This window comes from Musca autumnalis, unplaced genomic scaffold (genome assembly GCF_047663935.1).
Source record: "Musca autumnalis isolate F117 unplaced genomic scaffold, ASM4766393v1 scaffold_4, whole genome shotgun sequence".
Taxonomy (NCBI): domain Eukaryota; kingdom Metazoa; phylum Arthropoda; class Insecta; order Diptera; family Muscidae; genus Musca; species Musca autumnalis.
The window spans coordinates 18,608,312-18,625,135 of record NW_027411977.1 but is presented as its reverse complement, the minus strand read 5'-3'; the positions used below and the strand labels follow the sequence as shown (position 1 = coordinate 18,625,135).

At 40.4% G+C, this 16,824-nt stretch overlaps 1 protein-coding gene across 1 annotated transcript; it reads left to right on the top strand.

Moving 5' to 3' along the window:
• The first annotated feature begins 6,788 nt into the window (after positions 1 to 6,788).
• LOC141401877 (esterase 6-like) lies at positions 6,789 to 12,475 on the top strand. Its single transcript, XM_073982430.1, has 3 exons — positions 6,789 to 8,148; positions 12,111 to 12,234; positions 12,358 to 12,475. The coding sequence occupies exons 1-3, from the start codon at positions 6,897 to 6,899 to the stop codon at positions 12,473 to 12,475; spliced, it is 1,494 nt and encodes a 497-aa protein (XP_073838531.1). The 5' UTR covers positions 6,789 to 6,896.
• The last annotated feature ends 4,349 nt before the right edge of the window (positions 12,476 to 16,824 follow it).

The following is a 16,824-nucleotide window of genomic DNA, read 5'->3' as shown; positions in this document are numbered from 1 at the left end:
CATTGGCTTTAGTCGTTCGCACAATATCCCTGACACTATCTTATAGGCAATAGGGAGTAGACTTATGCCCCTATAATTGGAGCCTACAGTCTTATCTCCTTTCTTGTGGACGGGACATAGGATGCTCAGGTTCCAATCGTTGGGTACGCGTTCTTCCTGCCAGATGGTGCTAACTAGCTGATGCATACACCTTATCAGCGCGTCGCCTCCGGTTTTAAACAGCTCGGCTGGTAAGCCGTCGGCTCCTGCTGCTTTATTATTCTTCAGCCGGTTGATTGCTGTTTTTAACTCATCTTGGCCGGGCGGTATACATTCTATACCATCTTCTGGGATTGGATCTGTGGTATCATCGTCTTCGCTACTATTGGATACCAGCAGATTGGAGAAATGTTCCTTCTATATCCTGAGCACGCTATCTGTATCTGTTACCAGATTACCTTGCTGGTCTCTACAGGAGGATGTGCCTGTACCAAAGCCATCAGTTTGATGTTTCACTCTTTGGTAGAATTTTCGGACTTCATTCTGGCTCCTGTACATCTCGATTTTTTCACACTCCCGCTTTTCCATTTCTCTCTTTTTCTTGCGGAAAAGGCGTTTCTCTTCTCTCCTTTTCTCCCAAAATCTCTCTCGTGCGCTACGCGTTGCTACTGATTGTAAAGTAGCTCTATATGCCGCATTTTTAACTTCGGTAGCAGCACGACACACCTGGTCATACCATGTTTTTCCTTTCTTTCGTTTTTCATAGTAGGCTGTTTTTTTCTAGGGGAGGGTTACTAACCCGACGCCCAAACCCATGTTTCTTGAACGTTCTTATGGGGGAACGCGCGGCACATGTTAGCTCACTACCTTTAACGGATGTTAAAGGCAGTTCCCCAGGTGACACCACGGGGAGTTCAGTGTCCACTTGAGATGAAAGAGGGACCAAGATAAATCCTGGGCTTTGCCATGTTAAAACCGGTCAGGACCGTTCCTTTGTATCTTCCATCCCCTACGTCACCCCGTCCGGATCCTAACTGGACTAATATCTCTCGTGTTTGCCCCAAGTGTGGCATTCATACTGTAACCAAGCCCTCTCTCTAGATCATAAAGATCTCTCCTGACTAGTCTGGGTGGGGGAAGATTGTACATTAAAACGTGACAGGTATGCTCGCGGCGATAACACCCAAGCAGGTACTGCATCGACAACATTGTGTTGTGCCGATGCGCCGGTAAAACTTTCGTCTACTTGTGAAGATGGCCCACAAGTGCAATGAGAAGGCAGCCTGCTGCATTCTGACAGATTTCAATATTCTTTTACCATGGAGCGCTAACATTTGCATACCACATTGGCTCCGCATACCTTACCACAGACCGGCGTATTGCTTTGCAAAAGGTCAAACAAGGTTTCTTAGTCAGCAACTCCAGAGCTGCCGGTCAGCTACGTGATGATCTTGTTCCTACTTCTGATCTTATTGCAAATGGCTATGGTTTGCGCGGACGACTCAAACATGCTATCGAATGACACCATCGACCAATATGTTCATTGGAAGCATGATTTCAACCGTCTAAGTGGTGAACATTGTGGCAGTGGATTAAGCGGCGGAAATTTTCATATTTCTCAGATGAAAGAACTCCATTGTAGACATTTAACCTATCGCATATGTCATCGACGATAGTACCCGATACCACTATTATGAAATCATTCGCATACATTAAGATCTTAAGGTCTTCTTGAGGGTGTGGATATTCAGAAAAGTAGAGGTTAAACAATTTCGGACATATCACCCCGATTAGGGAACTTCCTGTTTCACTATACAGGTGTTAAACTTATTTCTGAATTCTAAGAACTGCGCCCACATATGCATATAGTTGATTATCCAATGTTTCAAACATGGCAGTAGGAACTCTTCTTTATGCTCTTGTACTCGGTCGCACAGTCTGTTCTGTTTAAGTCCTCGACAGATATGTGTGATTATGGTGCGTATTGTTGTTGAGGTGCTTTGCATTTTCCGGAATCCATTAAGATGTTGGGCCACTGGGAAACTGATTCTAATAATCGGAAGGAGTAGTGCCTCTAGAGTCTTCAGTATTGGCTACGGGTGGGTGATCGACCTATACCATCCCCCTCTTCTGGCATCTTTGACAGGCTTCAGTAGCGGGACCATCCTGCTAACTTTATGAGAACTAATGCCAGATAGCCTTCATCAGTTGGTTTTAGCATGTTTTTTAGAGCTTTTGGTTCATTATCGTAGAAAGTATGGACTTGCCCCCGAAAAATGTACCGACGTAACATACGCCCTGAGGAAAATCCTTTGCAAAAACGTGCACGAAAAATTTGGAAATTTTGTGTAGGTGGCACATACCCTAAGGGTTCAAAGTCAATATTTCGATTAGACACATTACAGTTTTGACTTTGTTGCGGGTTACGTTATTTACAATAATTTTCGATAATAGATTCGGTTAAGTTATACGATACGCAGATGCCGTTGCTTCTTGTCGTGTGCCGACTTCACTCGGAGACCAGCGGTAGTGAGTCTATCGTGAGAAGAGACAAGCAGGGATAGATATGGGAAAGGAAGGAAGAAGGGCAATTTACATCTACATCTCGTATAACCTTTTCCAACGGAATGTTGAACAAATCAATCTATTTTATCTGAGGACCTAATATCAGTTAAAGTAATCTTACTAATCGGACATGGCTTGGAATACCTTTGGGCGTAGGGAGTCGAAGGCTGCCTTATAATCGACAAAAATGTGGTAGGTGTCGATCGGTATCTCTTAGGTCTTCTCCCGGATTTGCCGTAGGTATGGTCCAATTATTTCATTGACCATAGCGTTTAGTCCTAGACAATATCTTGTAGGCAATAGGGAGAAGACTTATGCCCCCAGATGGTCTAACTAGAACAGCTCGGCTTGTAGGCCATCGCCTCCTGCTGCCTTATTATTCTTTAGCAGGTTTATTGCTGCCTTTACCTCATATTGGCTGGGCGGTATACACTGAATTTCATCTTCTTGGATTGGATCTGTGGTATCTTCGTCTTATTCCCTACTATTGGATACCAACAGTTTGGATAAATCCTTTTTCCATATCCTGAGCACCAAAGTTACCAAATTACCTTGCTGATCTCTACAGGAGGATGTACAGATACCAAAGCCATCAGTTTGATGTTTCACTCTTGTTGTTGTTGTAACAGTGTTTATTATTGTGTTTGCGTGTTCGTTGTTCCACTCAATCTGGTTCTGGATATATGTATCTCCATTTCAAGGGGATGTAATTTCGATGGTATGTAAGTACAGATCCACTGGAGTTAGATGAGTAGGATTGGCAAGACAGTTGTGTCGCAGTGCAGTGTGTCGTTCGGGCAAATGCCGCATACTGGGCATGTGTTTTGCGCGGCGCGACCAACATCCGCCCAATAAGAAATTAGGCGACTGCAATATCCCGGGCGTAGTTGAGCCATAACTACTTTGGTTTGTGGCGGCAGCTGACGCACCTCAGATGCGATAGATGGGGGATGTACTCCGAGAACTTTATTCACTCTGTATTTGCTTATGGCCTTACCAACTGCGTCCGTGTGAATGCTATTCAGACCTGTCTGATATGCCTGTTGATCTAGGGGTCTCTCCAATATTGTTGGACCTACCTCTCTAGAGCATGAATATCTTTCCTGATATGACTGGATGTGTCGGGCCTAGCCAGCAGATGGTGCTTGGGGTGGCTCTTACGGTAACATCCGAACAAGTACTGCAACGAAAGTATCTCATTGTGTTGCTGTACTGGAAGAATCTTCATGTAGAATATTTGAGGAGGCATCCTGTTGCTGTTCTCAGGGCGGCATTCTGACAAGTTTGAATCTCTTTCCAATGCGTATCAACTAAATTCAGGAACCAAACTGGCGTTGCTTGGCTTGCCACAAGCCGAAGTTTCTTTATCTGTACTGCAAGTGCTGCCGGCTAGGGACTTGAAGACCTTGTTTCTGCATTTCAGTTTGTCGCAGATAGCTGCGGCATGCGCGGACGACGTGAACGTAGTGTTGAATGTGACCCCAAGGGGTAGTTTGTGGTCGGAGTTCTGCTAGCATCGACCACGACATTCAACTCTCTTCTATACTGCGCCGTCCATGTGGAGAACAGAGTGGCCGTCGATTTAGTGACGGAGATTTGCATATATGTACGTACCTCGCGTGTAAAAAGGTGGTAAGATCGGTTAAATAGGAGTTCAGTCTCTCATAGATCATCAGGGTAGGTACCTGACGCCATGATCGTACAGTCATCCGCATACGTTACGAACTAAATGCCGTCTGGAGGGTACGAAATACAGGAGAGATAGATGTTAAACAGTTCCAGAGATATCACCCCACCTTGGGAACTCCACTTCACTCTACTTTAACTCTTTGGCAGAATTTTCGGACGTCATTCTGGATCCAGTACATCTCGATTTTTTTACACTACTGCTTTTGCATTTCTCTCATTGTTCTCTTCGGTAGCAGCACGACACTCCTGGTCATACCATGTATTCCTTGGTGGAGGTCTCTGCTATCCAAGTATGGATTTTGCGGCTGGTTGCACGGAGTGGGCAATATTTGGCCATTGTGCTGATATGTTATCGGGACGAGGAGTGCTTTGATTAGGCAATCGGGCCAGTTGAGTGGAATATGCAATGTGTAGCTGTGTGTTTTGATCTGATGTCTAACTTTTGTGTTGTGTCTGTTCGTGCTGTACTTGCAACGTTTAGACGGGTACGTACCTTTGCTGCAACAAGGTAGTGGTCCGGATCAATGTTTGCGCCTCGGAACGATGGTACATCCAACACGCTGGATGAATGTCTTACATCTATCACAACATGATCAATTTGACTACTTGTTCTTTGATCTGGAGACAGTCAGGTGCCCTTATGAATATCGAGATAATTAAATCTGGTACTGCTATCTACCATGTTTTTTTCGGCTGCACAGTCTATCAGCCTCATACCATTGTCAGATGTTTCACTGTGGAGACTGAAATTTCCGACTGTTGGGCCAAAGATATTCCCCTTTCCAATTTTGGCATTAAAATCGCCTAGAATAATTTTAATGTCATGGGCAGGACAACGGTCATATGTTTCTTCTAAGCGCTCGTAAAATATATCTTTGGTCAGTTCGTTCTTGTCTTCAGTGGGAGCATGAGCGCAAATAAAGCTGATGTTGAAGAATTTTGCTTTAAATCGAATTGCAGCGAGTCTTTCATTCACTGTGTTGAAGCTGGAGACCAGATGTTTTAACCTCCGACCAACTACAAATCCGCAACCAAACTCATGCTTTGTGTCATGGCAGCTATAATACAGTGCGTCACCTTTAGAATAATTTTAATGTCATGGGCAGGACAACGGTCATATGTTTCTTCTAAGCGCTCGTAAAATATATCTTTGGTCAGTTCGTTCTTGTCTTCAGTGGGAGCATGAGCGCAAATAAAGCTGATGTTGAAGAATTTTGCTTTAAATCGAATTGCAGCGAGTCTTTCATTCACTGTGTTGAAGCTGGAGACCAGATGTTTTAACCTCCGACCAACTACAAATCCGCAACCAAACTCATGCTTTGTGTCATGGCAGCTATAATACAGTGCGTCACCTTTAGGTGTTGTTGTGACGCCTTTCCCGTTCCATCGTATTTCCTGTATGGCAGTAATGTCGGCCTTGTACTTTTCAAGTACATCTGCCAATGCGTAAACTGCACCTTCTCTATAAAGAGTGCGAACATTCCAGGTGCAGATTCACTAACCCGACGCCCAAACCCAGGTTTTTAACGTTCTTATGGGTGAACGCGCGGCACATGTTAGCTCACTACCTTTAACGGGTGTTAAAGGCAGTTCCCCAGGTGACACCACGGGGAGGTCAGTGTCCACTTGAGATGAAAGAGGGACCAAGATAAATCCTGGGCTTTGCCATGTTAAGGCCGGTCAGGACCGTTCCTTGGTATCTTCCATCCCGACGTAACGTGATCCTACAATGTTAAAAATGTTATGAAGGCTGTTCGGAATAGCCCTCCCATATGAATCATTTTCAATTCCAAAATCATATAGAATCACCTAACAATCGTTAAAAAACTTTACGTAACGCTACATATCATTTTACAATTTCATAATGTTTGGACAAGGCAGACCCCTCCGAAATGAAACCCTGCGTACGTCCCTGTGAACTATTATGCAAAAACAATTCCAATGATTTTACGTATTTTTAAATAACTGGACAGCATAACCGATTAAATACGTAACGCATGTTCTGCACCTTATCTTTTGACAAGTAACTCTCATTTCTTCTCACGTTTTGTACTTTCACTCGGCATACCCGTTTGTTATAAGCTAATTTTTATTCGAGTTAACATGGACCATTTGGGGATATTAAATTTCAAAAAAGAATAATGTATGCACATCAATGACCCAATTACAATCAAAATTGAAATAGAATGTAAATTAGAACGTCCAAAAAACTGAATGAGAATTGTGTTGTGATGATGCTTCGGTGTGGCGATACAGATACTGTTACACTGAAGGCATTCGTTAAATGGAACCAGTTAGTAATTTGCGTAAATTAAATATAAATAATACAAAAGTATTGCGGACACATTTAGTAGCAGATTAGGCATTCAGCTGTAAGCTGTTGTTATTCGGTGATTATCATTAGCATGGAGTTACGTTTCGAGGCATTATTGCTGCTTAGCTGCTGGGGTTTGACTTTTTGGGGAAATAGTTTTGTCTGTGGCCAAGTGCCACTTGATGAGCTATTACCACCTTTGGCAGCGCCTGGTGCCGGCGGAAATGTGCCAACAACTCCAAATACTTATGATCAGAACAGTATTGATAAAACCACAGCCGAAGGTAATGACAACAACAGTGTTGTGGTCCAAACCGCCTATGGTCCCATAAGAGGCAAAGAAGAGGGAATGTATTTCAGCTGGGAATCAATACCCTATGCCAAGCCACCGGTGGGAGATTTACGTTTTGAGGATCCCCAGCCGTTTGATCAGAAATGGACACAGGAATTTAATGCCACCGTTAAACCACAATACTGCATGCAGTGGTTCCGTGATAATGGAGTTCACAAGCTACAAGGCCAGGAGGATTGTTTAACGCTGAGCATCTACACCCCCAAACCGAGGGGAGTCAAATATCCTGTGGTGGTATTTCTACATGGTGGCCAGTTTATGATGGGTGGCGGTTCAGAATTTGATCCTGAACCTTCCATGATGGTTGGCCGCTTTGTTATGGTGAAAGTTAACTACCGTCTTGGTCCCTTGGGTTTTTTGAGTACTGGAGATGAAATCCTCCCCGGTAATTATGGCTTAAAAGATCAGCTACTTGCCCTACAGTGGGTTAAACAAAACATTGCTGCATTCGATGGAGATGCGAATAAAATTTTATTACTCGGACATGGGGCCGGAGGAGCAAGTGCCCATTTACACATGTTAAGGCCAGACACTGTTAATATCATTAAAGCTGCAGTGTCTATGAGTGGCGTGGCCCTTAATCCATGGGCCATTGTAGCGAATCCTCGAGATAATGCCAATCGCTTGGCAGCAGCCGTTAATTGTACCAACAACAACGATAGCCTGGAACTAAAGACATGTCTGAAAAGTCGCAACGCCACCGATGTGGTGAATGCCGTAGAAACCCTATTGAATTGGGGCTATAATCCCATGGTACCATTTGGCCCGGTTGTGGAACCTCCGAGTGCTCAAAATGCCTTTTTGACCCAACAGCCAGAGGAAATTATAAAATCTGATCAATTTAGCCACATACCTTGGCTAGTCTCATACACTAGTCATGATGGCAACTTTAATGCTGCCGAATTGCTGAGAATCAATCCTGTTACTGGAACGGAATATATAAATGAACTGAATAAAAATTGGTTAGATTTGGCACCACAGAATCTTTTCCTTGGCCAGTACAGCTCGGATGATCGCAGCTTTGCTCAATATCTTAAGGATGTCTATTTGGGAGAAGAGACATTTTCCACAAAAACCTATAACAAGGTAGAGGAAATGTACACTGATGTTCTGGTGAAAAATGGTGTTCTTAAATCGATGCAGCTGCATAGTATTTACTCCAAGGCTCCGGTTTATGGTTATGTTTATGATATACCATCGAATTTTGGCATTGGTTATGATTTGGCTTCTCGGGAGGATATTTCATTTGGTAAGTTTGTTGAAATTTGGAATTTATTTCAGTTTACATGCCCCTACAAATCCTTTAAAAATCGCATGCATTGTCTTCAATAAGAAATCCACGTTTATTTTTAGGAGGACCCCTAAAAATTCTTAAAAATCCAAGTTTATTGTCCTCAATGATTGGAACCAATAAGAAATCCACTTTTATTGTCCTCATAAAAATCCTTAAGAAATCCACATTCATTGCCCTCAATGGGTCCTCCTAAAAATCCTAGGAAATTCACGTTTATTGCCCTCAATGGGTCCTCATAAAAATCCTAGGAAATTCACTTTTATTGCCCACAATGGGTCCTCCTAAAAACCTTTAAGAAATCCACGTTTTTTGCCCTCAATGGGTTCTACTAAAATCCTTTAAAAAAACCACGTTTATTGCCCTCAATGTGTCCTCCTAAAAATCCCTAAGAATTCCACGTTTATTGCCTCAATGGGTCCTCCTAAAAATCCCTAAGAAATCCACGTTTATTGCCTTCAACGGGTCCTCCTAAAAATCCTTAAGAAAGCCACGTTTATTTCCCACAATGGGTCTTCCTAAAAATCCTTAAGAAATCCACGTTTATTGCCCTCAATGGGTCCTCCTAAAAATCCCTAAGAAGTCCACGTTTATTGCCCTCAATGGGTCTTCCAGAAATCCTTAAGAAATCCACGTTTATTGTCCAAAATTGGTCCTGCTCAAAATTCTTAAGAAATCCACGTTTATTGCCCTCAATGGGCCCTCCTAAAAAATCCCTAAGAAATCCACGTTTATTGCCCTCAATGGGTCCTCCTAAAATTCCTTAAGAAATCCACGTTTATTGCCCTCAATGGGTACTACTAAAATCCTTTAAGAAGTTCATGTGTATTTGCCCTCAAATGGTCCTCCTAAAAATCCTTAAGAAATCCACGTTTATTGCCCTCAATGGGTTTTTCTAAAAACCTTTAAGGAATCCACGTTTATTGCCCTCAATGGGTCCTCCCAAAAACCACGTTTATTTTCATCAATGGATCCTCCTAAAAATCTTTAAGAAATCCCCGTTTATTTTCGTTGATGGATCCTCCACGTTTATTGCCCTCAATGGGTGCTCCTAAAAATCTTTAAGAAATCCACGTTTATTTTCGTCAATGGATCCTCCTAAAAATCTTTAAGAAATCCCCGTTTATTTTCGTCGATGGATCCTCCACGTTTATTGCCCTCAATGGGTCCTCCTAAACATCTTTAAGAAATCCACATTTATTGACCTCAACGGGTCCTCCTAAAAATCCTTAAGAAATCCACGTTTATTGCCCTCAATGGGTCCTCCTAAAAATCCTTAAGAAATCCACGTTTATTGCCCTCAATGGGTCCTCCTAAAAATCCTTAAGAAATCCACGTTTATTGCCCTCAATGGGTCCTCTTAAAAATCCTAAAGAAATCCGCGTTTATTGCCCTTAATGGGTCCTCCTAAATATCCTTAAGAAATCCACGTTATTGCCCACAAATCCTTAAGAAATCCACGTTTATTGCCCTCAATGGATCCTCCTAAAAACCTTTAAGAAATCCACGTTTATTGTCTTCAATGGATCCTCTTAAAAACCTTTAAAAAAAACCACGTTTATTGCCCTCAATGGATCCTCCTAAAAACCTTTAAGATATCCACGTTTATTGTCCTCAATGGATCCTCCTAAAAACCTTTAAGACATCCACGTTTATTGTCCTCAATGGATCCTCCTAAAAACCTTTAAGATATCCACGTTTATTGTCCTCAATGGATCCTCCTAAAAACCTTTAAGACATCCACGTTTATTGTCCTCAATGGATCCTCCTAAAAACCTTTAAGACATCCACGTTTATTGTCCTCAATGGATCCTCCTAAAAACCTTTAAGACATCCACGTTTATTGTCCTCAATAGATCCTCCTAAAAACCTTTAAGAAATCCACGTTTATTGCCCTCAATGGATCCTCCTAAAAACCTTTAAGAAATCCACGTTTATTGTCTTCAATGGATCCTCTTAAAAACCTTTAAAAAAAACCACGTTTATTGCCCTCAATGGATCCTCCTAAAAACCTTTAAGATATCCACGTTTATTGTCCTCAATGGATCCTCCTAAAAACCTTTAAGACATCCACGTTTATTGTCCTCAATGGATCCTCCTAAAAACCTTTAAGACATCCACGTTTATTGTCCTCAATGGATCCACCTAAAAACCTTTAAGAAATCCACGTTTATTGCCTTCAATGGATCCTCCTAAAAACCTTTAAGAAATCCACGTTTATTGCCCTCAATGGATCCTCCTAAAAACCTTTAAGAAAACCACGTTTATTGCCCTCAATGGGTCCTTCTAAAAACCTTTAAGAAATCCACGAGTATTGCCCTCAATGGGTCCTACTAAAATCCTTTACAAAATTCACGCTTATTGCCCTCAATGGGTCTTTCTAAAAATCTTTATGAAATCCACGTTTATTGCACTCAATGGGCCCTACTAAAATCCTTTAAGAAATCCACTTTTATTGCCCTCCTAAAAATTCTTAAGAAGTCCACGTTTATTGCCTTTAATGGGTCCTCCTCAAAATCCTTAAGAAATCCACGTCTATTGCACTCAATGGGCCCTGCTAAAAATCCCTAAGAAATCCACGTTTATTGCCCACAATGGGTCCTCCTAAAAATCCTTAAGAAATCCACGTCCTCCAAAAAATGGGTCCTCCAAAAATTCCTAAGATATCCACGTTTATTGCCCTGAATATGTCCTCCTCAAAATCCGAAATCCAAAAATCCCTAAGAAATCCACGTTTATTGCCCTCCTAAAAATCCCTAAGAAATCCACGTTTATAAACTTGATTGGGTCCTCCTCAAAATCCTTAAGAAATCCACGTTTATTGCCTTCAATGGGTTCTCCTCAAAATCATTAAGAAATCTACGTGTATTGCCCTCAATGGGTCATGCTAAAAATCCCTAAGAAATCCACGTTTATTGCCCTCAATGGGTCCTCCTAAAAACCCTTAAGAAATCCACGTTTATTGCCCACAAAATCCTTAAGAAATCCACATTTATTGCCCACAATGGGTCCTCCTAAAAATCCTTAAGAAATCCACGTTTATTGTCCTCAATGGGTCCAGGTTTATTTCCCTCAATGGGTGCTCCTAAAACCTTTAAGAAATCCACTTACCCTCAATGGGCCTTCCTAAAACTCCCCACGTTTACTGCCCTCAATGGGCCCTCCTAAAAACCTTTAAGAAATCCACGTTTATTGCCCACAATGGGTCCTCCTAAAAATCCTTAAGAAATCCATGTTTATTGCCATCAATGGGTCCTCCTAAAAATCCCTAAGAAATCCACGTTTATTGCCCTCGATGGGTCCTCCTAAAAATCCTTAAGAAATCCACTTTATTGCCCAAAATGGGTCCTCCTCAAAATCCTTAAGAAATCCACGTTTATTGCCCTCAATGGGTCCTGATAAAAATCCCTAAGAAATCCACGTTTATTGCCCACAATGGGTCCTCCTAAAAATCCTTAAGAAATCCACGTTTACTGCCCTCAATGGGCCCTCCTAAAACCTTTAAGAAATCCATGTTTATAACCCTATAATGTTTATGAAATCAATGTTAATTGCCCTCATTTGGTCCTCGTAAAAACCGTTAAGAATTCCACGATTATTGCCCTCAATGGATCTTCCTAAAAATCCTTAAGAAATCCAAGGGTATTTCCCTCAATGGGCGCTTTTAAAAATCCTGAAGAAATCCACGCGTATTTCCCTCAATGGGCCCTTTTAAAACTCCTGAAGAAATCCACGTTAATTACCCTCAATGGGTCCTCGTAAAAACTTTTAAGAAATCCACGTTTATTGCCCTCAATGGGACCCCTAAAAAATCTTTAAGAAATCCAGGTTTAATGTTCTCAATGCGTCTTCCTAAAAACTTTTCGGAAATTCACTTTTATTGCACTAAAATTTCATTAAACTCTACGCTTCCATTTCAGGTGCCAGTCATTTGGATGATTTAACATTGTTGTTGAAACCAGTATTCCGCAATACAACCACACCAGACGAAGTTGTGGTATCACAGAGACTTGTCAATTTATTGGGAGACTTTGCCGATTTTGGGTAAGTTTACCAAAATAAAATATAACGGTGTATGTTTCTTAATAATGAAATCGAGAAAACAGCTGACTTTCGTTCGTTTTTGAATTTTCATAACCAATTTTCTTATTTCTTTCGCTTCTTCAGCGGCCTATCTTATGGAACATGTAATTTTGAGAAAAATACAGCAGCCGAAGCGAATCACTTAAGATTGCTGTGGATTGAAAAGGAGTCTTGTCAAACGATTATACTGGATGTCAATTGAAATTTTACAAAATATAAATCTAAGACTGAGAGGCTGCAAGACTTTAAAATTGTCACGGAAATAGAATCTGAAACAAATGAATGTACAACAAATATACAAACAAATAAGTCTGGCATTTATAAAATAAATTTTTAAGCTTCTAATATACTATCGAATATTGTATTATCAATATTATGCACAAACAAAATAAATGAATACAATTAAATTATTTGAGTTAATCGAGCTAACATGACCTAAGTTTATATTAGAAAAGCGACTTTTAGCGAAGTCCTACACACCCAAACAATATGTTACGAACGTTTCGCTAGTGATTTAATTCAGCTCATCAGGCATATCGGATGTGAATGGCTAGAAGACAAAGTCTAAGTTTGATAAATTCTATTTATACAAACATTTTTGCAAATTTGCAGATATGAAGTGTTTTTGAAGCCTTTTTCTTATCAAGTCAACCTAATGTCTTGTCTAGAATCATATCTCAACGCATACACATGTACCATCGAAGGGGGTTTCATTCATGAATTGTAATGCCTTCCATTTCGGAAGCTTAATATGATAGATTGGCAGTTGTTTAGAACACTAAGACCTCGACAACATTGTCATGATTTTGTGTCACTTTTTGGACATTAGAACTTGCCGAAAAAATTTTTTGTCCTTTATTCATTTTTTTAAGCAAGAAGTAAATTATAATACAATACTATAATTTCACTTGTATAAAAAAAAATAAATGGTTCACTTTAGGAACATAGGGCGTCAATCATTTCTCTCCATGAGCTTCGGTTTCTGGCTAATAACTTTACTTCATTCCAGGATTTGTTTATTTGCTGACATTTTCTCCTGATATTTCTTTGCCAGGTTGTTTTTGGGCGGCCAGGTCTTCTGTGCCCTTGAGGATTCCAATCCAAAGCAATTTTGGCAATATCATCTGATGACCTTCTAAGTATATGACCAACCCACGACCATCTTCTTCGCAGTATTTGTGACTTAATAGTATTGGTATTGGCTAACATTAGCAGTTGTTCATTCGCACCCAGTTTGGCCCGAAAATGTGTAACACTTGTTTCAAACAGCGGTTGACAAATATGGAGGAGGACTAAAGTTAAAAAGTGTTGCGGAGGAGCTGCTTAAAGGAATGGACCAACATAGTCTATTATCGAAGTTAATCTTATTATGAGAGTCATATGTTTTTGATAGATATCGCGCTCACTAGTCATTTCAGTGGGTCATCGTATAACTTTTGGAAGGAAGCATGGACTAGTCCACGGAAACATAAATAATATCGCTGTAAACAGGGCCACAACGAACAGCATCAGTATACATTTCCAAAGGATCTTCGAACAGACCCTAAACGGTACTTAGACACATATGTTGAACTTTTCTGTAGAAGGTACAATAGGTGTCAATTTCATTGCTTAAACGTCAAATGAAATCCAATGGATTTCGGAAGAGTTTTCATTTGACGTATACGCAAAGGAATTGACAGTTGAAATCGAGTGGATTTCGTAAATGTAAACGTAGTATAGGGCTCTCAAAAACTAAATAGTATAGATCTGTAAAACGAACACATTCGATGATACAACAAGAATATAGCGGCTCACTTTAACTTTTCTAGAAAGTACGGAAATAAGCCCATATCATTCTGGAAAAATGTTTTTTGGAGCGGCGAATCAAAATTCAACCGATTTAGATCAGGTGGAAAGAAGCATGTGTGGCGCCCTTGTAAACAAGAGTTCAATCCACGCTATACCATTAAAACAGTTAAACATGGCAGAGGATCCATAATGGTATGGGCAGCATTTACGTTACACGGAGTAGGACCAATAGTAAAAATGTACACAAAAATTAATCAACACTTGTACAAACATATTTTGGAGAATCATATGAGACCTTTTGCTGAAGAAAAGTTGGGCACTCCATGTACGACAATGATCCGAAGCATACATTGCGGCTTGTAAAAAAGTAAAAATAGATGTTTTGCCATCGTGAAATAAAAACTTTCTTTAAGAAACATACATTTAAAAACAAATATTTGCAAAATTAATTGATAAGGGTAGGGTGTGCTAATTTTATGATCGACACTGTATGCATGTGTGTATACATTAGGGTTATGACTGTTTTACAACCTCGTATCCCTCGTCATATTTTGATGAGTTTTATTCCCTCCACCATAGGATGGTAGTATATTAAGTTTGTCACTACGTTTATAACTATTCGAAATAATCATTGTAGACCCCACAAACTATATATATTCTTGATCAGCGTGCAATTCTACATCGACATAGCCATGTCCGTCCGTCTGTGGAAATCACTCTAGCGTCCGAACGGATTGACGTAGGTAGATGAAATTTTGGGAAAATCTATTATATTTAAGTAGGACTTTTGAATGTATTAGTCCCATTTGACAACAGAATCGGTTATAACTTTGTATTTTGTGTCTCTAGAGGCCAAACAACATTTCTACCAATGTTTGTTTATATAGGTCCACGTTTTGGTATAGCCCCCATATAAAATACGCGTCATTACGCGTCACTTTGATACGACCAAAAATGTGCCTCATCGAAATAATGGTTTTAGACCCCAAGTATATTTGTACGATATCCGTTTCAGACAATTTTGAGTAGATTTAGCAATGTCCGTCCGTCTGTCTGTCGGTCTGGCTGGTGCGCACGATAACTCTCGAACGGATCAATCGATTCGGTTCAAAGTTTGGGAATCGCAATATTTTGTCCAGATTCGATTTAAGTTCGAAGATGAGCCATATAGGTCCACTCCTTCAGGTACCTCCCCCACAAATGTTCAAAAATTGTCGCAAAACTTGTGCGCACGATAACTCTTGAAGGAAGTAACCGATTTGGTCCATACCTTGCACATTATGAAATTTCTACCAGACTTAGATGAGGTTCCAATATGGACTCAATCAGTAAACTCCTTCGAGTACCTCCCACACAAAATTTTGGAAAAGTTCAGTTAAGGACCTGCTCTCGAATCGCCTTGGTTTTTGTGGTAACATATTGTATTCACTGTCCCCTATACGAAGGTACAAGTTTCTTCAGGGTGGACTTGCCCTTCGGGTACCTCCCACACAAAATTTCGGAAAAGTTCAGTTTAGGACCTCGAATCGCTTTGATTTTTGTTTACGCAAGTTTTATTCGCTGTCCTCTATACGACGCTGTAAGTTTCATCAGGGGCAAGTCCATACTTCCTGAGAAAATAGTCTGAAAGTTACAAAAAACCGTATGACACCGTGTGTAGTGGTTGGAGCGCAAGATAACTCTCGAACGGATCTGCCGATTCGGTCCAAAATTTGCCTTTCGTAATATTTTGTCCAAACTTAGTTCAAGTTCAAAGATGGATTATATCGGTCCACTCCTTCCGGTACCTCCCCCACAAAAGTTCGAAAATGTTGGTAAAATTTATGCGTACTATAACTCTTGAAGGAAGTAACCGATTTAAATATAATATATAAAAAGTTTGACCCGACCGAACTTAACGCTTTTCCTACTTGTTTACCTATGTTCAATGAACGCAAACAAACAAAACGATTCCCGTACCACATACTTTTCTGTTTCTCTGAATCGTTTTGCTCCCAAAACAAAAAAAAATTTCAAGGCAAAAATACGAAAAAGCGTACGATTACTGAAATGTACTTCGGGTATGCTTTGCCGAGTTGTTTCATTCACTACCGAAACAAAAATAATTGTTGGCAAACATTTGCTGTGCGAAATGATCAATGCCGCACTAAGATACACACACATTTGATTGCTTAACAACCCTATCAACATCAACACTCTTGGAACATACTACGAAGGTTGAAGTCTTCAACCGCCAAACGAATCATCCCAGCAAAAAGTTTGCATCCGCGGATGCAGTTACATCACTAGAACAATTGCCGCTGGAGTACATATTTTCCTATGAATTCACCTATGAATTTTACAAGAGAGTGCGCAGCTAGGATGCACTCCATTTTGTTTCCACGGCACACAGCTAGGATGCAGTCTAAAGATGCTATAAAATGCAAGCCATTGCAAATATCCCAAAATAAATAAAATACATTTCTTATTTGTGTAAAACAAGAATATTAACTTTATTACATTAACACAAATTATAAAAATGCTCCATTAAAGTTAATCGTAACTGAGTTTACTCCTCTGCTCTACACACGGTGCTCTTGAAACAATTTTATATGGAAGGTGCTTACATCTCGGAAGTTTTTGCGGATTCTGAAACTACAATGTTTATAGATGAGAAAAATCAAAAAACAAAAAAAAAATCGCCGGAGCGCCTTTTAAATAAATAGCGATTTAAGTTGACATTTTTAGGGCTTGTTTAGGTTTTTACGATTTTGCGTAGAA

Bases quoted from the DNA above. Each gene is read 5' to 3' on its own strand.
- LOC141401877 (XM_073982430.1), top strand. From the start codon at position 6,897: ATGTATTTCAGCTGGGAATCAATACCCTATGCCAAGCCACCGGTGGGA. The intron at 8,149-12,110 runs GTAAGTTTGTTG...CTTCCATTTCAG, and splicing joins TCGGGAGGATATTTCATTTG to GTGCCAGTCATTTGGATGAT. The intron at 12,235-12,357 runs GTAAGTTTACCA...TCGCTTCTTCAG, and splicing joins GGAGACTTTGCCGATTTTGG to CGGCCTATCTTATGGAACAT.